The sequence below is a fragment of the Piliocolobus tephrosceles genome, chromosome 12 (assembly GCF_002776525.5).
Source record: "Piliocolobus tephrosceles isolate RC106 chromosome 12, ASM277652v3, whole genome shotgun sequence".
Taxonomy (NCBI): domain Eukaryota; kingdom Metazoa; phylum Chordata; class Mammalia; order Primates; family Cercopithecidae; genus Piliocolobus; species Piliocolobus tephrosceles.
In genome coordinates this window covers 45,303,033-45,326,528 of record NC_045445.1, presented here as the reverse complement: position 1 = coordinate 45,326,528, position 23,496 = coordinate 45,303,033, and the positions used below count along the sequence as shown (strand labels likewise).

The following is a 23,496-nucleotide window of genomic DNA, read 5'->3' as shown; positions in this document are numbered from 1 at the left end:
CTCCGGGGTTCGAGCCACCGGCAACGTCTTGGGCTCCCCTTACTGCTTCGGTATCAGCAGCATTAGCAACAGGTTGAAACCAGCGGGCAGAGGCGGAGTCAAATCCAGCAGCGGCGGCTGCTGCGCCGATGCCCGGGGCTGCGGCGAGCGCGGAGGCCGCAGCTACAACTTGGCTGACGGCTAAAGTCTGCTCTGCAGCCGAAGTAACAGCCGGGGCTGAGGATGGGGAAAGGTCTCTCTCGAGGCTGTCTGTTGGAAAAGCAGAGACAGCGGCTCTGGCTGCTGCAAAGAAACTTTGAGAACGGCTTTGTGGGCGTCTTCTCTCCTGCTCTTCCCCCTGCAGCAGCCTAGCTACAGGTGGTGGTTCAGAACATCGGCTGGGGGAGAGAGAAATATCCATACAGCACTCAGAAAATGGGTCGACCACATAGATTCGACCTGTTTCAGCATCGTAGCGAATGGCACTGTCAGCGAGAGGCATGACTGGTGTCATTGCTGAGTTGAAAATTACTTCAATGTAGTCACCCTCTTCCTCATTAGCATTGCTACCTGTAGCACTGAGGGGAAGGGGAGGAAGTGGCCACCTAGCACTGTCCAGAGATAAGGGGTTGGCACGTGGTATAGCTCTGAAAAGATGGGAGAAGTCGTTTGCTGGATTTGGAAATGGTACTCCAAACTCAACATTCACATAATTAGAAAAGGCTGACTGTCTGGGGTCAGCAATTATGTCCCACGAACCTGGTAGTCCTTGAGTAGAGGGAGCTGGTGTATTGCTCTCTCTTTTAGTGAAGTCGATGTTGACGTAGTCGCTAGAGCTGTCAGCTTCTCTCTGTTCATGTGTGGGCTTTTGTGGTGTTTGCTTGATTTTATATCCTTTTGTAATAAAAGAAAGTCGGTTAGGTCTCTTAGCCTTATTCTTTGGGGCCCCATCATCCCAGGGCTTTGAAGGTGATCCCCCATCTCCAGGCTTTGAGAATGATCCCTCACCTGAAGGCTTTGAAGCTGCATCTTTGGAGCCCCAGTTATAGGAGACTTCTTTGTCTAGGCCCCTCCCCAGGAACTTTCCAGGTAACATTGGCACATACTCACTGTTGTCACTCTGTCCCAAAGGTGAGCTCTGAAAAGCGTTTGGTAGAGAGAAGTAGGAGCTCCAACTTTTGGAGGAAGAGCCACCCTGAGGATTTCTGGGGTTTTTTGGAATTGCACCGGCTCCAGGAGCCATAAACATGTAGTCACTCTCACTGTCATTGTCCTTTGAGTCATCTTTTTTATTAGTATCAGGTGCTTTTGGAGGACTGGGAGCAGGTGGTGGGCTCACTCTGGGAAACATCATCATGTACCCTCTTGAATCTTCAAAAGGGGATCGAGAGTGGCGCTTTTTTGAAGCAGAGACATTTTGAGGAGCCATTGGCATATAATCACTGGAGCTTACAAGAGGGGCAGCCACCCCTGGCCTCATTGGCACGTATGGGTCATCCTCATCTTCATCAAAAGCTCTGGCTCTGTGGGGACCTCGAGCTGCACCTTCTGGGATCTCTGCATCTTTCACTTCTTTGGCTTCTTTGCGCTCTTTTGTGGCTCCTCCGTCAGCACAAAAATAAAGTCGGAATCTTCCCCCAGACTTCCCTTTTCCACCAGTTGCTCCAGCTGATGGGGGCGGAGGAGTAGGTGGTGGAGGTGGTGGCATTTGCTGTTGCTTGCTTTGAGTTAATCTGCCAAAATAGGATCTCTTCTTCAGAGATTTTCCACGTTCACCATCAGCATCGGATCCTTTCCCACTTCCTGAGCCTTTGCCCTCTCCAGAGTTCTTGCCACCACCTGAGCCATGGCCATCTCCAGGTCCCCGGCCACTACCTGAGCCATGCCCACCTCCAGGTCTCTGGCCACCACCTGAACCTTGCCCACCTGCGGTGCCGTGGCCATCTCCAGAGCACTGGTTTCCTCCTGAGCCCTGGCCATTTGAGCCCTGGCCACCACTTGAGCCCTGACCACCTCGGGATCCCTGTCCCTCGCCTGAGCACTGGTTTCCTCCCGAGCTATGGCTACTGGAGCCTTGGCCACTTGAGCCCTGGCCACCTCCTGAGCCCCGGCCATTTCCCGAGCCCCAATTGTTCATGGGCATGTAGTCGCCTCCGCTTCCTTCCTGATCTTCTTTGCCCTGGGGATTGCCTTCCTCCCCAGAGTTGCCAGAGCCAGAGCCAGACACTTCAGAAGACAAGCAAGCTCCATTGTTCGGGGCTTCTGCAGGGTGCGGGGGACGTGCTGGGCTGGGTGCTAAGCGGTGAAAAAAGCTGGCCGGCACTGAACTCGCTCTCCTTGACCTGCGCCCTCTGGGCAGGTGCAGTCTTCCTCGCCTGGAGTGCGGCACAGGCTCGCTGGGTGTCATGAAGCGCCTGGTGAAAAGCATCTCGTCTTCCCCGTCGCCGATGGCCCTGAGGTGGCAAAACTGTTCAAAGCGGGACCTTCTGAGCCAGCCTCCCGGCTCCAGCGGCAGCAAGCCCAGGTGCCTCCTAGCGGACAGCAGGGTTAACAGGTGGGCGCCGATGCTGATGCTGTAACTGCGGCAGCGGGCTCTGTATTCGTCTGCACACAAGGCTCTCATCTTCTCCAAAAACAGCTCATGCATGTTTTGGGCAACCACACAGTCATCGACCTGCATCCAGAGCTCTCCCGGACCGATGACGGTGGACCTGCCTACTTCCAAGAAGAAATACTGCTCCGAGTGTCCACAGCGACGGATGCTCAGGAGCTGGACGACCACGCTGGCCACTTCGGTGTTCAGCCTCACAAACACAACCTCCTCGTCGGTTAGACACAGCCGGAACACGCCGCTCAGCTCTTTTCTGTGCCCCAGCCCCCTGGGTTTGACTATTACCTGCCACACATCTTTATAGAAGGGTGGCTCCGCCGCCGCTGCCGCCGCCAGCGCGGCCGGCTCTCCGTCCGGCTGCGCGCCGAGCGTGCCGCAGCGGCGGCGCTTGCTCTCGAGGATGAGGCGGCTGAGCAGCAAGTACCAGCTTTCCTGCTCCGACTCATTCTCGGCCACCATCGCGAAGTACTCGTCCTGGGTGAAAAGGGCAATGAGGTGTCGGTACCTTGCATCTGCTCGCTGGCTCACGGAAAAGCACTGGTATAGGGTGATCACGCGCCGCGGTGGAATGAGCCGGGGGATCGCGGCGCCAGAGGCAGCCGCCGCTGCTGCAGCCGCCGCGGCGCGGACACTGTGCCGGAACTTCCTGGCATTTTCGTAGTATTCCAGGCGAGCTGGGGCGTCAGCAGTCTCGAGTTTGAGCACGAAGTAGCGCCTGTGCCCATGCTTCTGTTTCCGCAGGTAGCCGCGTTTGCAGACTTCCTCCCCGACGGGGAGGTCCTCCTCCTCGGACTCGGAGTCTGACCGGGAGCCAGTGGCCGTGGAGAGCCACATGGCTCCCGGACAAGACGACCCGGTCCCAATGAGTGCGGTCGGGGTTCCCGAGGAAGGAAGCGGGGTGGACACCACTGCTGCTAGAGCTGCCGCTGCTGCCGCTGCTGCACCTCTTAGTCTTCTTGTCGCTTGGTCGCGAGTGAAGGAGCAACTCGCCATGGTGATGCACGATGGTTTTAAGGTGAGCGAGGAGGAGGGGGAATTCAGGAAAGGGAGGGTTGGGGGAAGAGGCTGTCTACCCCCGTCTGCCCGCCCCAGCCCCCTCCTGCCTTGGCCCGCGCCCCCGCCCACTCCACTCTGAGCGCACGACAGCGGGCAAAACAACACGTGACCGAAGCCTCACGCGGCGGCCGCTGCGGATCCTGCTACCGGCGCAAAGGAGGGGCGCAAGCGGCCACCAGTAGAGGTGTGCAAGGGAGGAGGCGGCGGGCTTGAGAGGCGGAGCTACCTCCAGCTGTGCCAACACCCTCCCGTTGAATCTCCAGGCCTGTGGGCCAAGGGAGGACTAAGAGGAGGAGGCGGGGCTCTCTGGCCAAGCGGATTCTAACCGGGAGTCCAGGGAGGCATGAGGGGGCGGGAGAAGGCCTGGAGGGGCAGAGGAGAAAGTGGCCGGCTATCAGGGCCGGGAGAGGGCGCCACAGTCGGGGCCCCATTGGTGGGAGGTGGTGGGTGGTGGGTGGTGGGACGCGGAGCGCAAGCAGTGCCGGCGGCACCCGGGGTGTAGAGCCAGCACAGTCGCGGGACGGTTTGTTTGTTTATTTGGGAAGCGGGAACCAGGTGAAACTGTTGCAAGGCTCTGATTGGCTGGAATAGGAGCCAATGGGAGGGTCCGGCCAGAAGGCAGTCCCGAATTCATTAGTTTGGCGGGAGGGAGGGGTGAGAGGGGAGAGGGGGCGTGGCTGGGGTCCCAAAGTGGCTTTGCTGTCGGCTTGTGGCGCTCTCAGGCGGTAAACAACCTTACGCAAATAGCTGTTAATGGTGGTGGTAAACTCGTGCAAATCCCAGAGCCCTGGTGACCCGGGACGGTGTCGGGTGCCCTGGTATTCCCTGTCAATCACATAAATTCTCTGTTCCTGTCACAGTCTGGTTTATTCTTTCCAGTCGCTCACTGCGGCTAGTCGAGCTTCTTGGGAAAAAGTGTCGGCACCCCCTGAAAGCGGGTTGATGATCGGGGCGCTCAGACCCGCTTCCCACTGCGCTGCAGGCACTCCCGAGCCCGCTCCACCCCTGACGAAGCCCGCGACTCTAAGGCACACGAATAACCACGATGAATTCAAAATGAACATGATCTTTATTAATCAGAATGCACTTCTAGCCCACGAAACACAGGTTCCCTAAATACAGTGTTTCTGCCTATTTGATTAACGATGACTATGAAAGCACAAATTTGGGGGCCTGCAATGTATACAGCCATATTGGAAAAGATTGGACTCGATTCTTACTGAAATAACCAGTGTTGGGCTGTGAGGTATTTTTCTGTGGGAAATGCTTTGGAAGGTGCCTTTAAAAGAATCTCAAAATATTGCTTTCCTTTCCTTGAGCGAGACCGAAAAACTTTAGAAAAAGAAAAGCTCATACCTAGAACAAAGGACCACGCTGAATGCATATTCTAGAGCACATTTCACATCCCTCGCGTCAACAAGAAGAAGGTGAGGAGCTTTGATGCATTTCAGTCTACAAGTTGACATCACAAAAGTAAGAACTGCTGCCTCCCTAATTTCTGGAAAAACTGCCAGAGTGTAAGTGCAACCTCCTGAAGTCTCTCTCTCTCTCTCTCTCTCTCTCTCTCTCTCTTTCTGTCTCTCTCTCCTCCCTCTCCCCCTCACCACCCCAGTTATTCCTTGACTAGGATTTTAGACTCCTCTCCCTCTCTCCCCCACCACCCCAGTTATTCCTTGACTAGGATTTTAGACTCTTAATGGTGGAGATGGGTCGTGAATTATCAAAGGAGTGACCACGTTCGCAAAGAGGAATGGAGGGACAGGAGGAAATAACAGCATTTCTCTCTGAAAGAATGGAATGTCAGTTCACCCTTGCTCTAGGGTTGATATGGCAAAGGGTACTATTTATAAAATCCCACAGTAAACTAGGCAATGTGTATATCATAAAAATAAACGTATCTCTGCCCTCTTAAGAATTTGCTCTCTGTTAGAAACAGAACACACGTATTTGAATAAATGGCTCCTTTTTGATGCTATAATTTAAGAGAAAGAGAAATTGGTTTTGGTTGTCCCCCAGATACTACAAACATTCAATAACATTCTCTCTGCTGCCAATGGTTTATAAGTGCAATATATTCACAGGTGCCGGAAGCAGCCGTGGTTTCGGAAGGGAGCTAGAGGCAGAACCAGAGTGGATGCTGAGAGCCCTGTCTGTGACTGTTACATATTTCAGCTGCGTAGTCACATACATACAAGATTCCCTGCACTTATAACCAAAACGATAACAAATGCTCTCATTTGGGATTTTGTTTGATAGTCATTAGGCTATTTTATAAGTCTTTCCAAGCACAAGGTTCTTCTCTTCTTTTTTTTTTAAAGAGAAATGTGACAAATAAGGCAACACATTTGAAAGTGCTTTGAGTAATAACATGACATTGAAAATATCAAAATGAATATTAAAAGAAATGGGAAAATACTGGAAATTTTTAAATCCTCATGTCCTTTTTCCTGTACATATAGAGTTTTTACAAAGAGCAGTAGGCTTACAATTTATATAATTTTGCATCCTGTTCTTTTTACTTAATATTATACAATATTTTCCCATATTATTATGCATCAGCCTAAATATCATTTAAAAGCAACATATTATCCAACACAATTAATGTATATTAATGTAATTAATCATCTGCTTTGGGGCATTTAAGTTGTTTTCATTTTTTTCAGTATTATAAATAACATGTCAATGAATGTCTTGTACCTACAGCCTTTTAAAATTCCCATTGGGTAAAAACTGAGCACTGGAATTAGTAGGCTAAAAGATATGAATATTTAATACATTATTTTTCAAAAATATTATATTAGTTTACCCTGTCACCAGACTGATTATCAGCATTGGACATTCTTATTTTTAAAATATCAGAGATAAGATGGGTGAAATGGTATTCCACTATTCTTTTTTTTTTTTTTTTTTTTTTTTCTGAGATGGAGTCTTATCCTATCACCCAGGCTGAAGTGCAATGGCATGATCTCAGCTCACTGCAACCTCGGCCTCCTGGGTTCAAGCAATTCTCCTGCCTCAGCCTCCCAAGTAGCTGGGATTACAGGTGCCCGCCACCATGCCCAGCTACTTTTTGTATTTTTAGTAGAGAAGGGTTTTCACCATGTTGGCCAGACTGGTCTCGAACTCCTGACCTCGTGATCCACCTGCCTCAGCCTCCCAAAGTTCTGGGATTACAGGCCTGAGCCACCACGCCCAGCCTCCATTATTCTTTCAATGTGCTTTTTTTTTTTTAAATTTTTACTAGTGAGATGAAACATTTATATATATTTACTGACATTATATGATTTCCTATAACGTGTCCTTTGTGTTGTCTATTGTATTCTTAGTATTTTCTTCTTATGTTTAACTTGTTTACATAATAAATACATTAAAACTCTGTGGTATTTGTTGCAAGTTTTTTTTCCCTAGTCTGTTGACTTTAAAAATCACATTTAACCTGATTCTCTTCTGTTTTGAAAGATATGTAAATTTGGCACAATGTGGTTTGTAGCACAGTTTGAAAGGGAGCTGTTGATACAAATGTCACCATGGTCACTTTTAAACTTCTTTTAAAAGACCTCATATATTTCAGCTTATATGCTCTTTTAAAATAAGAAATAAATTTCTTCTCTTGTTAACAAATTATAAGAGAGCATCTAAACTAGTTAAATTTTATATATCACTCTGAAATAATACTTTATGAGACATTTTCTATTTTAAGGGGAAATATCTAGCATTAATCAATGTGTTAAAAAAAGTGTGAAAATAATTTCTAAACTATTACAGTGAAAGATGAACAGTGCTGATCATTTTGTACCCAGGGTATATTATTTGGTTGCAGCAAAGTGGAATTAGAGCTATAGTGAGATGCTTCGCAGAGGAATTTTACTTTGTGTATTTCCTACAGTGGAAGATAAGCTGGCAAGCATGAGAACTTGTAAACAGGGAGAATGTCTGACTAGAACATTATTTTCTTCCTATAGGTCAACCAAGCCTTCTCAGTCCTAATGTTATCTCAACACTGAAACTCTGTAGAGCAGACCATCATTACTGAATTGTACCAGATGCTAGAGCTTGTCGGACATATATTTAAATTTTCATTTTCCTGGACAACTTAATGATATAGAATAGTCATTTAGTTTAGGTCAGATTCTCATAGGCAAAGTAAAACAGATATCTAGATGGTTTAGGCAAAATGTAGAGAATTTTTATTTGACTTGAACTCACCAGATGGTGGCTTTAATGCTCTAGCCTCTTTTGGTTATAGATTTCTGTCTCTTATTTTATTTATTTATTTATTTTTGTTTTTATTGTAGGACAGTTTATCCCAGAAGGCTAAAGTTGCCTTGCATATTCATTTATTACAACTGTAAAGTTTGGAATCTTCACAAAGCGTCTGAAATACAGATTTTTAAAACAACAGATAATAAATAATAAGACTCAAAAAATAGTTCTTGTTTCAGTTTGCCAATTCAACTCAAGGGATAAAAAACACAAGCATTGTAGCTGGCATTTTATGCCTATAAACTAACGTAAATGGATAAATAGCCACAATATCTTTAACACTGGTTCCAACTAATGAAGAAATATATGCCTTTAATGATGTGTGCTTTTAAAAGGAATTTCCTGTGACTCCTGTTTTAAGAAAGTAGTTGTTTGAATTGACTTGTCAGTGATAACAAAAAATTCATCTGCTTCTTTTCTTACATACATGATCATGAATGTTCTAAACTCAACTTGTACTAAAAATGGGTAATTGAAGTGTGGATTTATTTAGTTTAAAAATTAAGCTCTTGTATTAAATATGGATTACATTATTCAAGAGAATAAAACCTAAGAGGAAAAGTAACCAGTATAAAAGAACTATTATTCTTGCCCCATGTATAAATTGTCTTCTAAGTGTTAACTCTATAAGCTTCATGAGCTAACGTCCAATTATGTTGATAAAAATGTGGTGCTACCCTTGATATTAAAAAATCACATTAGTGATGACGATTGCTTCTCTGTGTTGGGACATAAATCACGTAGAATGAAAGATGCTTTCTACACTATGCGGGAATAAAGGCTGCCCTGTGATTTGTGGCTGCAGCCACTGTTTGCAGATGATGGCTTTGCTTCTCAGCTTCTTTACTTCTGTGCTACTCAAAACCTCTGCTGGAGAAAACAAGCATCAAATGCCTGACTGCTGCACACAGAACAGGTCTGTTTGCTGCCTTTGTTTCCTAGCAGTCTCCAGCGAAAGTAATTAGAGCAAATACGTGGTTTAATTAGGCTCCTAAAGCTTTCCTGTTATCTTAAGAGTCAACTTAAAATTAACTTAGTTAAAAATCAAGCATTTCTTCCCATCTTCAAAAGATAAAAGTTTCATTTGTAAATAACTTTTACTAAGTAAGATAAACATCAGAACAATGAAGTCTGCTAGGTTTCACATAAATTTCAATGATTTAACATCATATATGTTCTCTATGCTAATATAAATCAACAATAGAAAATTTAGCTTAATGCTATGTTCTTCCTTATTAATATCATATAGCAGCATTTTTCTTAGTGTGAAAAGGCTATCAGTTCATACTGCCTTGTCTTCAAAAGCTAGAATCTTTATTTTTTAAATTAAATAGGATAATTACATAGTTAAGCATATTATTTTAAAGGAATTAGTATCATAGACTTATATTTTTCTTTGGATATCTAGAAAGCCAGCTGTCATATTTAGGATAATATATATTATGTTTCTTGTTGATTCCCCTCTCTCCACTCCTCACATGGTCCTGCAATGTCTGTCAGATTGAACCCTTTGTTTCACTTTCATAGTCACCATCCTTGTCCGTGCCATAATTAACTCTACTAGAATTGCCAAAGTAACTTCTTAAACTGGCTTTTGCATTCTTCAGTCTCTTCTTCATATAGCCAGCAGAATATTTCCTTTCATATGTTCCTTTCATCATACAACTCCCTGCTCAAGGACATACAGAAGCCCCCCTCCCCCTTTTTCTGCTATATCAGAAATAAATAACGAACCCTAGTATGTTTCCCTGTTCTCCACTGACACCACAACCAACCTCTTTTTCTCTCTTGCTCTATACAACCTTTTCTTCCAAATTTGCCTCCCATTCTACTACAATACATTCTTGCTGCTCACACCTCCATATAGGTTGGTTTCTTAATGGCATGCTGTGTATGATTTATCAATTTCCACCTTTACTTAAGCTGTTTCCCTCTTTTTCCTCATTACCAACTGATGCCAATCATCTTTCTCAAGACTAAGATCAAGACCCAGAAAAAGGTTTCCTCCATCACGTAATCCCACAGCCAATCTCCGTAAGCACTGGATGTAGGTGGAGCTAAGGATTTAGTTGGTATTCATCCATACAGGCATATCATTGTTAAATGATAGTCATTGGTAAAATAACGAATACTTTTCTACCACTTAGTAAATAGCTACTGCCCTGAAACTACTCCCTGCTGAGTAGTCTTGCCCACCCATTGTCCTGGCTACTACGGCACCTCCGTTAGGACCTTCTACCTCTCCACTATCCAGCAACCACAAGGTTAACTACTGGCACATTAAGGGGCTTCCAGGATTCCACACTCAAATTTTGACTGACATACATTCTCATTGGTTGGCTTGTGCTACACAGGTTGTTAAATAATTAAAATTACCACGCCTGAATATAACTAATCCCAGAGTTGAGAACACGGTTCTAGGCTATATGCTCCTCGAGGACCAGGAATTAATGCTTGGTATAACAGTCTGGCAATTATCAGTACATGTTTGCTTCAAGGAAGGAAGGAAGGAGAAAAGAAGAGTGGGAGGGAGGGAAGTGGGAAGGGAAGGAAAGGGGATTAAAGGAAGGAAAGGAAAGAAGGAAGAAGGAAGGGAGGGAGGGACAAAAGAGAAGAGAGGGACAAAGGAGAAGGGAAAGAGAAGAACAACGATGTTCAAGACTGGTCTCAAACGTCAATGCAGACTACCTCCTCCTCCAAATCACTTGCAAGCATGCCAAAGCTCTCCATGACTGATGGCAAGACTTGGTGACTTTTGCCCAACTTAACATCTCTTCCCCCTCAAAAATATCATGCCCATTGTTTTCCTCATCTATCACAGGTCAGCAAATCTTTTTCTCACACATATTTCTTTCCCATCTTGCAGTGGTTGTCAGAAACCGCAGGAAATGTCCATACCCATAGATTTCCCTCTCCTGTCTTTAGTTCCATTTAGGAACAAAGAGAAATTTTAACCTTGATCATGTAAGGTTATAAGTATAAACTTAATATTGGTCTTAGGGTAATGGTGATGATAAACCTCCATTAAGGAAAAGCACTTAGCAGTTCCTGATATCATTTTTTTTCTTTCTCATTTCTTCCACTAGAATATAAACTCCCTGTATTCCCATATATTCTCCATATATACTTACCTTGTATTCCCAGTGCCAAGAACAGTGCCTGACACATGGTAGATACTACTCTCAATAAATATATGTTGAAGGAGTGAATGAAAATGAAAAAAAAAAAGTTTTGAAATAGAGATACCTCAAGGATCATAAGTGCTTTTGCAGAGGATCCTCTTAAGAATCTATACAGAAATCTTCACCTATCTGCTTTAATTAAACATGCTGTTTCTCAATCATTAGCATTCAAAATATGTCCGGATATATTTTATAAGCCTAGTTTGAAATCATTTTTATTTTCCAATGTTTGTCTAATTGTTAGTATTGCAACACTTTTTCTTTTTACTGTATTTTCATAGCAAGCATGCAGACAGAATTTTCATATATTGTGAGTTAAATGGGTTTCTTTTGGCAAATATATAAATTCAATCGGCATTTATTCAAAATGTTTCTGTTGGTAAAATGTGTTCTTAAGTTTGAAGCAATCATTTTACAAACTGCTTTTGAAATACAACCATTTTAAGTTTCCTGAGTTCTGTATTCAGTCTTTATTTTACTGTCAGATGATTGTTTATGAATTGTAAGTACTTTTCATTTGCCTCCTGAGTGGATGCTTTATCCTCCCAAATGTTTTGTAAGCCCTCCTGAGGGCAGGGATTGCATTTTTCTACTTTTGTTTGCCCTTTCATGGTGTCTACTACTGCATCAAACTCAGTAACTACTTGTTGAATGAAAGATTTTACCTAAATGCAAAATACTACATAAGGTGATGAGCTCAGAGGACAATGTATTATTTTTTGCAGAAGGTGAAATATCAGTGATTCAATACGCTTTTCAGTATTTAGGGCCACTGTAGCTGAGAGTTATGTTAGAGAATACATTTTCTTTAGGCTTGTTAATCATCCCTCTTTGTCAAAATTTTTCACTTAAGGTTTATCTAAAAAGACAGCAATACAGGACATTAAATTATAATTATAAAAATATCAGCAGCATAAGTTTAAAATGTTTTATCCATTAATTATATGTTGTTTCTTCTTCTTAAATTCATTATCATGGAAGACCATGAATTATTATACAAAGAATATGATTTGAGTTCAGGAGTTAGGAGGCAAAATATTAGTGCTTATTTTTTTCAGGATTTGAGATTTGAGACTAAGAAATCAAAGGAGAAATAAGGAGGGAAAACTTTCATTTGTGATCATGCAACAAGGAAATTTAGACTCTCATAGTGAACTGCTCTCTTCCTTCTGTGACTGCATTAAAAATACCTAGGATTGTATTTCTTAACCTGAGTCATAGTTACTTGGACATTCAGTTTATAGTTATTATTTAAACTGCATATATGTACTTATGTACTTTTCTGTATGTATTATATATTTTGCAACATAAAACAAAATAGAAACCTTAAGGCAAAATCTGATCCAAAGAGGGACGCATGTTAATACTTCACACTGATTCAAAATTAAGAACCAAGTAAATAATTTTCTTTCTTTTTCCTAATTAGCATTCGGAAAGGAATAATGTTAACATTTGAATACATTGTTTAAGAAATGGTTGACATTTGCGTCTGAAAGGAAGTGTCCCTTCGAAAATAAAATTGGTGCTTTCAGTATTAAAAAAATAAAAAACCCAACGAAGCAAAGTGCTTTGTCTACCTAAAAAGATTTGAAAGATTAAGGTCTACCTGAAGACTTTTGCCACATGGTTCAGCACTCCCCTGGAATCTTCAAGGTGTTATAGAATCAGAGCTGAGAGTACTGCAAAAAGTGAGACGTGTAAACGGAGAAATCTTATTCAAAGAATCTAATTGTACAAGTTGATATTTATCCAGGAAGCTTTTTTCTTGAAGCTTATTCGTTTTCTATGATTTTGTCTGTGTATATGTGTGTACAATATAATTGGGTTTTAGTATAATTTTTTCTCATCAACAAGATTATATATTTCTTGAGGATAGGGACAATCTGTTGTGTGGCTTGCATGCTCCCTGCATGGCATAACTCTGGTTAGTCACCTAATACTTTTGCTTGATTTGCAAATGCATACATGTCACGTTCTGACAGCTTGTGACTCCTTTGTCTCATCCATTTTATACCCGAAAGAATATGCTAGAAGATAGATATAACAGCCTCTTGTTTTGTAATGTATACCATCTGGAGGCAGTAATAGCCATTAATTGTAAGTTTTTAGGGTGTTTGTACAATTAAAATGATTTAACTATAAATTTGAAAGCAGGCGTGATTTGGAATCTTGAAATATCATTCATTCTACAGACATTCAATTTAAGTTGAATTCAAGTCAATTTGGTATTCTTACCTACCCTAAATTTAAACAAAACAAACTAAAACTCACTGAATTTACTAGAACTATAGGCTTATGCCTAAAATAATAACATGACATAATATTTGAGAAATATATTTCTGTTACTCGAAGTACGAACTGATTTCCTCTCCATAATCTTTCTTTGAATTGCAAATCTCATATGTTAAAATTTAATCATTGTCATAGTTTACAGTGTTACAAATTATTTTTAGCAACTGTACTGCTGCATACAGGTTCTAATTTCTAGAGATCTTTATTCAGCTTTGGCTAAGTGTTCCTCTTTCATAAGAATTGTACATGTATGATTTATCTTTGTTTTATAATTTCAAGTACATCCCCATAGCATACCACCTACTCATAAGTATTAATAAACTTTCTTTGACCCTTCATGTCTCCTCGCTAACTAGTTGGACTGCCATTTGACCTTTGTTATGCCATAATGGAACCAGTATTTGATAATGACCACAATATTGATCTTTAGTAACAAGAAAGGTATGGAAAAAGCACTCTACTGGAACTCAGGGGAGATGGGTTCTAGTCCCATTTCTGCCACATATTAGCTGTGTGATCTTAAGTAGGCCATTTAATCCCAGTTTACTCTTTAAAAAATGAGAGGTTAGGGCCCAGTGGTTTCTAATGTTTCTGAGACCGGGAGAAAGAGGACAGATATATACTCTCTGTTTTCTGTATGTTCAGTTTGTTTCTTATTTTGAATCATTTCCACAGAGAATGTTTCACTGTGCTTTCAGAACAAAAAATGTAACAATGGAACATCTTAAAATAAACTAAAATTTTGTTTTCATCCCTTTTTTCTTCCATTCATTTATTCAAAAACATTTATTGCAGTTCAAATATGTTCCAGCTAGTGTTTAAGGTACTGCAGATACGGCAATGAATAAGACAGATAAGGTCTTTATTCTCTTATGGAGTTTAGTTTATATTCCAGTAAGGGGGTAGCCAAATACATAAAAAAAAAAGAAAAAAGAAAATATCGAGTGGTGAGAAATGTTGTGATTAAAATGGACCTGGGTGATGTGATGGATAATTTGACTATATTGGGTATTCAGGGAAGGTCTCTTCCAAAGGAGAAGACTTTGTTCTGAGACCCAAATGCCAAGAAGAAACTAGCCATGCAAAGATCAGAAGAAGAATTCCAGGCAGAGGAACAGCAAGTACAAAGGTATAAAAGCCTTCATGAGCTTGGAATGTTGGAGGAACAAAAAGAAGGCCAGTTTACTTTAACATAGTATAATCAGAGATACAGGGGCCACATCAGGGAGGGGTTTATAGGACAGGTAAAGAGGCTGGAGTTTATTCAAATGCAATAGATAGCTTCTGGAGAGATTGTAGCAGGAGAATGAGATTACCTGGATTATGTTTTAAAAGGGGACTCTGGATGCCACTTGAACTGTAGGTGGCCAAAAGTGGAAGCTGAGAGATCAACTAGAAGAATATTTTAGTGCTCTAGATAAAGATGGCTTAGACAATGGTGTTAGTAGTGGAGGTAGAGATAATTGCACAAACTTGGGATGTATCTGGAAGGTAAGGTCTACAGAACTCGCAACAGGATTGGATTTAGATTGTGAGGGACATGAGTGAATCAAAGCTAACTCCTAGGTGTTTGGCATGAAGAGATTTAGTGGAGTTCTTATGCACTTAAACATTTTTACAGAAAATAGAACCCATTGAACATTAAACTCTATGTAACTTCATTTTCCCCATCTTTTTGTGTACACAATGTGATTTTGTATAGTAGTCCCCTCTTATATGTAGTTTTGCTTTCTGTAGTTTCAGTTACCTGTGGTCAACCACAATCAGAAATTATCAAATGAAAAATTCCAGAAATAAATAATTTATAAGTTTTAAATTTCACACCATTCTGAGTAGCATGTTAAAATCTTGTGCTGTCCCGCTCCATCCATTCCAGTACATGAATCCTTCCTTTGTCCAGCATATCCACAGTGCCTACTCTACCCACCTGTTAGTCACTTAGTAACCATCTGGGTGATAAGAGTGACTGTCATGGTATTGCAGTGCTAGTGTTCAGGTAACCCTTATTTGACTTAATAATAACCCCAACATGCAATATAAGTGATGCTGGCATTTTGTTATAATTGTTCTATATTATCATGAGTCCTTATTTTTAATCTCTTACTCTGTCTAATTTATAACTTAAATTTTGTCCTAGGTATGGATGTACAGGAAAAAAACCCAGCAGATAGAGGTTTCAGCACTATCTATGGTTTCAGGCATCCACTGGGGGTTTCAGAGGATAAGGCAGAACTGATATAGCTGTAATCAGTGAAGCAGAATGTTTGAACAGTTTGATGTTATTTTTAGTATTATTTACACAAACAACTATATGAACATAAATCCTAGCCCTTGTCATTTTCAGCATGACTATATCATTCTCATATATTCCTCTATTATTATTCCTATTATCACCCTAATCTTGAAATTTTAAAAAATTTAAAAATTTTTTAAAAATTGTAAAATTACTGTGTAACTCTGGAGATTAGGTTGCAGAAAGATAGGTAAAAGGGGCACCTGAAAGCAATGGAGGAAGTTTTGTACTACTTAGTTCCAAATATAGTATCAAACTTTTTTATGATGAATGCTATCATACATCATATGAATTAAATGATGGTTTTAGGTATCTTCATGTTCAAGCGGGACTATAGGAGTCTGTTGCACAAAAGCAGAACACTCATGAAGGTGATTTGTAGCTTTATGAGAATCCTTTTTTTTCAGATTATTATTGTGTTACCCTAGAAACTTTGTTTGGAAACAGACATTCACTCTCTGATAGCTAAACAAACCAAACTGATGTGTCTTCTGCTACTGTTATTTCTCAGCTGGATAGCCAATGCTACACTGTTTGAAGTTTTCATATTCAGAATGCCCTTGAAATGTTTCCTCTGTTCTCCTTGGTTATTATTTCCTCTCTGAAGATGATCATACCTGCTTTCATCTCTCCTTTTCATTTCATTTGCCAAGATACTGTCTTGCCACTTAAAGTTAGGTGAGGGGACTAAAGGAAGACATTAATAAAAATGTTACAAAAGGCCATCAGGCTCTCTATAGTAGCTGATGATCAACACCCATGGAAAACATGGAGTGGGAAGCTCTAGTGCTTATTTAATTTGGAATTACACTTATGCGTAGCATCCTGGCAGGCTTATATTTATGTTGTTGTTTTTGCTGCATTTGGGGTCATGTTTTTAAAAATTATGTAGCTCTACAAAGATTATTATAAAAACAACAGCCCTCTTCCCCCATTTCCTCCTCTCTGGAGGCAACCATATTCATCTCTTATGCCTTTATCTTTGATTCTTAGCTCATTATTTCTAAACTAAGTGTTTATATTGTTATGTCGTGACTGTTCACGTTTAGGTATCTGTTAACTTCTCTCTATGAAAGATCAGTATTTTGCTCTATTTCACATAGGTACATAGACACTCATATACACTCCACACACATGCACCCTTCTCGTCCCCTCATTTTTGCACTGCAGATATACTGTTTACAGTGTTTTGACTATGCAAATGCAATTAACAGGTGAGCCAGGTAACATACTAGGATATTTTCCATTTCCTCTATTACTTTGTATTCTTCTTGGAATTAATATTTTTTTGGCTATTGAATTTTTTGTTAGTAGTACTAATTCAACCACATATTTTCCACCTATTTTCTAAATATGCTTTCAGTTTATTCAGACACAGGAAGTCCTTGAGTTTTATTTGCTGTCCTATTTTCCAGGTCTTTTACTCCATTCTTATTGAGTATTCCATTTCTGTTTTCATATTTTTTCATCTTTGAAAAGTTGTTTTTCTATTCTCTATTTTTAAATAGCATCCTATTATTTCATAGTTCAATATCTTCTCTAATATCAGGGTTATTGATTTTAGTTATAATTATTCTCTCTGCATGTGGAAGAGAAAATTCATTGCCTCTGAACATCATGGAAAACTGGAAGTGGTTAGACAGCAGGTGGCGAGGACAGATTTTTCATACCAGAAAGCTGGTACACTTTTGTTAAAGGTAACAGTCACCTAGGATATCTTGCAAGTCCGACCACATGCTGCTAACTGAGCCTTCAGTATTAGAGGAAATGGTTTTTGAAAATTCATAATGTTGGTGCATCTCGTACTTTGTGCTGCTTTTAACTACTAAGTTTTCTTACAAGGGAGACAGTGCAATCCAGAGATAGCCAAAAAGGAGGCAAGCTATGCTTGTAGTTTACAATCTAATTTTACTTGCAGAACATGCAGAGATGAATAAAAAAACAATTACTTTTAATATTACAGAATGAAACAGTGATAATCAGTAAGACAATATTAGAAGGAGAGAAATTTTTGGCCACAAGTATTTTTTTTAGGAGGGTCTATTTAAGAGTTCTCTTCCTGATGATGGGATCTAGCAAAAATTAAAGTAAGGAAATTTTCTTACCACTGAAACTTATTTTAGATGACCTCCTGGTATCCACCATTAGGTTGAGATAATAGAGTAAGGAGAAACACAAAGACTAATAAATAAAATATCAGAGATCGGATTAAAAATTAGCTCTAGAAAAGATCATTGTATGTGCTTACTCCCTCCTGTGACTGAGAAGAAGTAATGAGTCCAGAAGCCCATGTTTCTAAAGATATTGAATTGCCAAAGAAGCTACAAAGGTTCCGAACACCTGTGATACAATGGCACCAAATCCTGTGAAATATTATGTATAAACCTAATAAAATATGTGCATGATCTGTACGTTGGAAACTACAAAAGACTGATGAAATGAAGACCTAAAGAAATAGAAAAATATTTTATGTTCATGGATTGAAAGACTCAGTAGTCTTAATATGTTGAAACTCCCTAATCTTATCCATAGATTCAATGCATTTTCAATAAAAATCTTAGCAAGATCTTTTGTAGATATCAACAAGTCAATTTCTAGAATTTATGTAGGAAATAAATTAGAATAGCCAAAACAACTTTGAAAAAGATTTAAGTAGGAGGACTCACATCCTGAATTCAAAATTCACTATAAATTTATAGTAATCAAGACAGTGTGATATTTGTGAAATAACATACATATGGATCAACGGACAAAAGATAGAGACCAGAAACAAGGTGCAAAGGCAATTGAATCGAGAAAGAGTAATCTTTTCAACAAATGGTGCTGAAAAAATTGGAAATCCATGTGCAAACAACAACAACAAAATAAAAAAAACTTGACGCTCTTTTTTATTAAAATTTTGTTGTGGGCACAATGTAGGTGTATATATTTATGGGATATATGAGACATTTTGATACAGGCATACAATGTGTAATGATCGTATTAAGATAAATGAGGTATCCAGTACCTCAAGCATTTATCATTTGTGTTACAAACAATCCAATTATACTCTTCTAGTTATTTTAAAATGTACAATACATTATTATTGTACTCATCCCCTTGTGCTATCGAATACTATATTCTATCTAACTATATTATTATACCCATTAACCATCTGCACTCACCTACCTCCCAACTACACTTCGTAGCATCTGGTAACCATGATTCTCCTCTCTTATCTCCATGAGTTCAGTAGTTTCAGCTCATAGAGATAGACAGAACTAATTTTGTTAGCTCCCGCAAATTAGCTCCCATGTCAGAACATGCAAAGTTTGTCTTTCTGTGTCAGGCTTATTTCACATAGCATAATGAACTCTAGTTCCATCCGTGTTGTTGCAAATGACAGGCTCTTTTTTTTTTTTTTTTTTTTTTGAGACGGAGTCTCGCTGTCTCCCAGTCTGGAGTGCAGTGGTGCCTTCTCCGCTAACTGCAAGCTCCGCCTCCCAGGTTCACGCTATTCTCCAGCCTCAGACTCCTGAGTAGCTGGGACTACAGGCGCCCGCCACCATGCCCAGCTAAGTTTTTGGTATTTTTAGTAGAGACGGGGTTTCACCGTGTTAGCCAGGATGGTCTCGATCTCCTGACCTCGTGATCCGCCCGCCTCGGCCTCCCCAAGTACTGGGATTACAGGTGTGAGCCACCACGCCCTGCCTTTTCTTTTTTTTATGGCTAGATAGTACTCCATTGTATATAAGTACAATATTTTTTTGTATCCATTCATCTGTTGAAGGACACGTAGGTTGCTTTCAAATCTTGGCTGTTGTGAATAGTGCTGCCACAAACAGAGGAGTGCAGATATCTCTTCAACAGACTGATTTCCTTTCTTTTGGGTATATACCTAACCATGGGATTGCTGTATCATATGGTAGATCTATTTTTAGGTTTTGAGGAAACCCCAAACTGATCTCCATGGTGGTTGTACTAATCTACATTCCCACCAACAGTGTACAAGGGTTCCCTGTTCTCCATATCCTCACCAGCATTTCTTATTGCCTATCTTTTGGATATAAGTCATTTTAACTGGGCTGAGACAATACTTCATTGCAGTTCCAATTTGCATTTCTCTGATGATCACTGATGTTGAACATATTCTCATGTAGCTATTTACTACTTGTGTGTCTTCTTTTGTGAAATGTCTATTCAGATCTTTTGCCCATTTTTAAATTGTATTATTTGATTTTTTGCTATGGAGTTGTTTGAGCTCTTTTTATATATTCTGGTTATTAATCCCTTGTCAGATGGGTAGTTTGCACATGTTTTCTCCCATTCTGTGGGTTGTCTTTTCACTTTGTTGTTTTCTTTGCTGTGCAGAAGCTTTTCAACTTGATGTGATCCTGTTTGTCCATTTTTGCTTTGGTTGCCTGTACTTGTGGGGTATTGCTCAATAAATTTTTGCCCAGATGAACGTCCTGGATATATTCCCCAATGTTTTCTTGTAGTACTTTCATAGTTTGAGGTCTTAGATTTAACTCTTTAATCCATTTTAATTTCATTTTTGTATATAGCTAGAGATAGGTGTCTAGTATCATTCTTCTGCATATAGATATCTAGTTTCCCCAGCTCCGTTTATTAAAGATATTGCCCTTTCCCCAACGTGTGTTCTTGGCAACTTTGTCAAAAATGAGTTCACTGTAGATGTATGGATTTATTTCTGGGTTCTCCATTCTGTTTCATTGGTTTATATCTGTTTTTATGACATTACCATACCTTTGGTACTATAACTCCGTAGTAGAGTTTGAAGTCAGATAATGTGATTCCTCCCATTTCATTCTTTTTGCTCAGGATAGCTTTGGCTATTCTGGGTCTTTTGTGGTTCCATATAAATTTTACAATAGTTTTTCTATTTTTGTGAACAATGTCATTAGTTTTTCGATGGAGATTGCATCTAATCTCTGTAGTTTGCTTCAAGTAATATAAACATTTTAACAATATTGATTCTTTCAATCCATGAACATGGAATATCTTTTTATTTGTTTTGTGTCCTCTTCAACTTCTTACATCAGTGTTTTACAGTTTACATTGTTGAGATGTTTCTCTTCTTTGGTCAAGTTCATTAATAGGTATTTTATTTTATTTGTGGCTATTAAAAATGGGATTACTTTTTTATGTCTTTTTCAGATTCTTTGCTGTTGGAATATAGAAATGCCACTGATTTTTGTATGTTGATTTTGTAGCCTGCAGTTTTACTCAATTTATTTATCAGTTTTAATAGTTTTTGGTGGACTCTTTAGGTTTTTCTAGATATGAGATCCTATCATCTGCAAACAAGAGTAATTTGACTTCTTTCTTTCCATTTTGAATGCCCTTTATTTCTTTGTCGTGTCTGATTGCTATAGCTAGGACTTCCAGTGCTATGTTGCATAGGAGTAGTGAAAGTGGGCATTCTAGTCTTGTTCCAGATCCTAGAGGAAAGGCTTTCAATTTTTCTGCATTCAAGATGATACTGTGGGTCTGTCGTATGTAGCTTTTATTGTGTTGGAGTATGTTCCTTCCATACCTGGTTTTTTGAGGGTTTGTATCATGAAGGGATGTTGAATTTTATAAAATGCATTTTCAGTATCAATTGAAATGATCGTATGGTTTCTGTCATTCATTCTGTTGATACAATGTATCACATTGATTGATTTGCATATGTTGAACTACCTTTGCATCCTTGGGATCAGTCCCATTTGGTCATGACAAATGATCATTTTAATTTATTGTTGAATTTGGTTTGCTAGTATTCTCTTGAGGATTTTTGAATCAATGTTTATCAGGGATATTGGCCTGTAGTTTAATTTTTTTGACATGTCTTTGTCTGGTTTTGGTATCAGGGTAATAATACTGGCCTCATACAAGGTGTTTGGAAGTATTCCCACCTCCTCTATTTTTTGGTGAAGTTTAAGTAAGATTGGTATTACTTCTTCTTTACATTTCTTTTGAAATTCAACAGTGAAGCCATTGGGCCCTGGGAACTTTTTATTCTTGATCTTTACCTTGCATCCTATAAAAAAATTAACTCAAAATACGTGTTACACCTAAATGTAAAACCTAAACCTACAAAACTTGCAGAAGAAAACATACAAGAAAATCTCTGTTAACTTTCAGTTGGGCAAAAATTTCTCGCATATTACACTAAGCACATAATCCATAAAAGAAAACCTTATAGATTTGCCTTTTTCAAAATTTAATCTTCTGCTCTGTGAAAGACACTTTTAAGAGAATGAAAAGGCAAGACATGAACTGGGAAAAAACATTTGTGAAACATACATCTGATCAAACACTTGTATTCAAAATATGTAAAACATTCTCAAAATTCAATGAAAAGAAAATGAACAATTCAAATATAAAAGATGTGAAAAGTTTGAACAGATACTATATGCCTAAGAAGATACGCATATGACAAAAAAACACATGAATAAATTCTCAGCATGTTAGTCATTAGTGAAGTGCAATTTTAAACTACAATTAGATACTACTACACTCTTATGAGAATTGCCAAAATATTAAAAAAAAAAAAACTGGCACATGGAATGTTGGTGAAGATGAGGAGCAACTAGAACATTCATATGTTGCTAGTGAAATGCAAAGTGCCACAGCTATTTTGGAAACATCTTGGTAGTTTTTTATAAAGTTAAGCAGACACTTTACAATACATTCCAGCAATCCCACTGCTAGCTATTTAGGCAAAATAATGAAAACTTACGTTCACACAAAACTCGTATGTATTTATAGCAGTTTATTTTTTATGATTACCCCAAACTGAAAACAACTCAAATATCCTTTAATTGGTAAATAAAGGGACAAAATTTGTTTTACCTATACAGTGTATAGATTTCATCTATACAATGGAATGTATCACTTGATGGGGATGTCTTCCGAGAAAATGCATTGTTAGGCAATTTTGTCACTGTGCAAACATGATAGAATTCATTTGCACAAACGCAGATGTTATAACCTACCTCACACCTAGGATATACAGTATAGCCTATTGCTTCTAGGTGGCAAACCTGTATAGCATGTTGCTGTACTGAATACTGCATGCAATTCTAACACAATGGTATTAGTGTATCTAAACACATCTAAACATAGAAAAGGTATAGTGAAAATATGATATAAATGATTTTAAAAATGCTATACCTCTATAAGGTACTTACCACGAATGGAGCTTGTAGCACTGGAAGTCGTTCTGTGTGAGTCAGTGAATGAGTGGTGAGTGAATGTGAAGGCCTAGGACATTACTGAACACTACTATGGGCTTTATAAACACTGTTCATATAGGCTACACTAAATTTTTTAAAAATTATTTTTCTTTCTTCAATAATAAATGCAACTTACTGTGACTTTTTTACTTTATAAACTTTTACTACTTTAACTTTCTCTTTTGTTATAACATAGTTTAAAACAAACACATTGTACAACTGTACAATTTTTTCTTTATATCCCTATTCTGTAATCATTTTTCTATTGTTAAAAAGTTTGATTTATTTTTTAACTTTTTTCTTAAAAATAGAGACACAAACACACACAATAGCCTAGGCCTACACAGGTTCAGGACCATCAGTATCATTGTCTTCAACCTCTACATCTTGTTCATTGGAAGGTCTTCAGGGACAGTAATATGCATAGAGCTCTTATATCCTATGATAACAATGTTTTCTCCTGGAATACTTCCTGAAGGACTTGTCTAAGGTTATTTTACACTTAACTTTGTTTTTTTTTTTTTTATTTTTTATTATTTATTTATTTATTTATTTTATTATACTTTAAGTTCTAGGGTACATGTGCATAACGTGCAGGTT

At 39.4% G+C, this 23,496-nt stretch overlaps 1 protein-coding gene and 1 long non-coding RNA gene across 2 annotated transcripts in view; one reads left to right on the top strand and one right to left on the bottom strand.

Moving 5' to 3' along the window:
• Positions 1-3,583, bottom strand: part of IRS4 (insulin receptor substrate 4) — a 3,897-nt gene extending 314 nt beyond the window's left edge. The window contains exon 1 of the mRNA XM_026451992.1: positions 6-3,583. Coding sequence (XP_026307777.1) covers positions 6-3,583 — 3,578 coding nt within the window. The remainder of the gene's footprint in view (positions 1-5) is intronic.
• Positions 3,584-3,778: 195 nt separating this feature from the next.
• On the top strand, positions 3,779-6,204 carry LOC111536707. Its single transcript, XR_002729797.1, has 3 exons — positions 3,779-3,830; positions 4,507-5,119; positions 5,728-6,204. It is a non-coding gene; the product is annotated as an uncharacterized LOC111536707 (long non-coding RNA).
• The last annotated feature ends 17,292 nt before the right edge of the window (positions 6,205-23,496 follow it).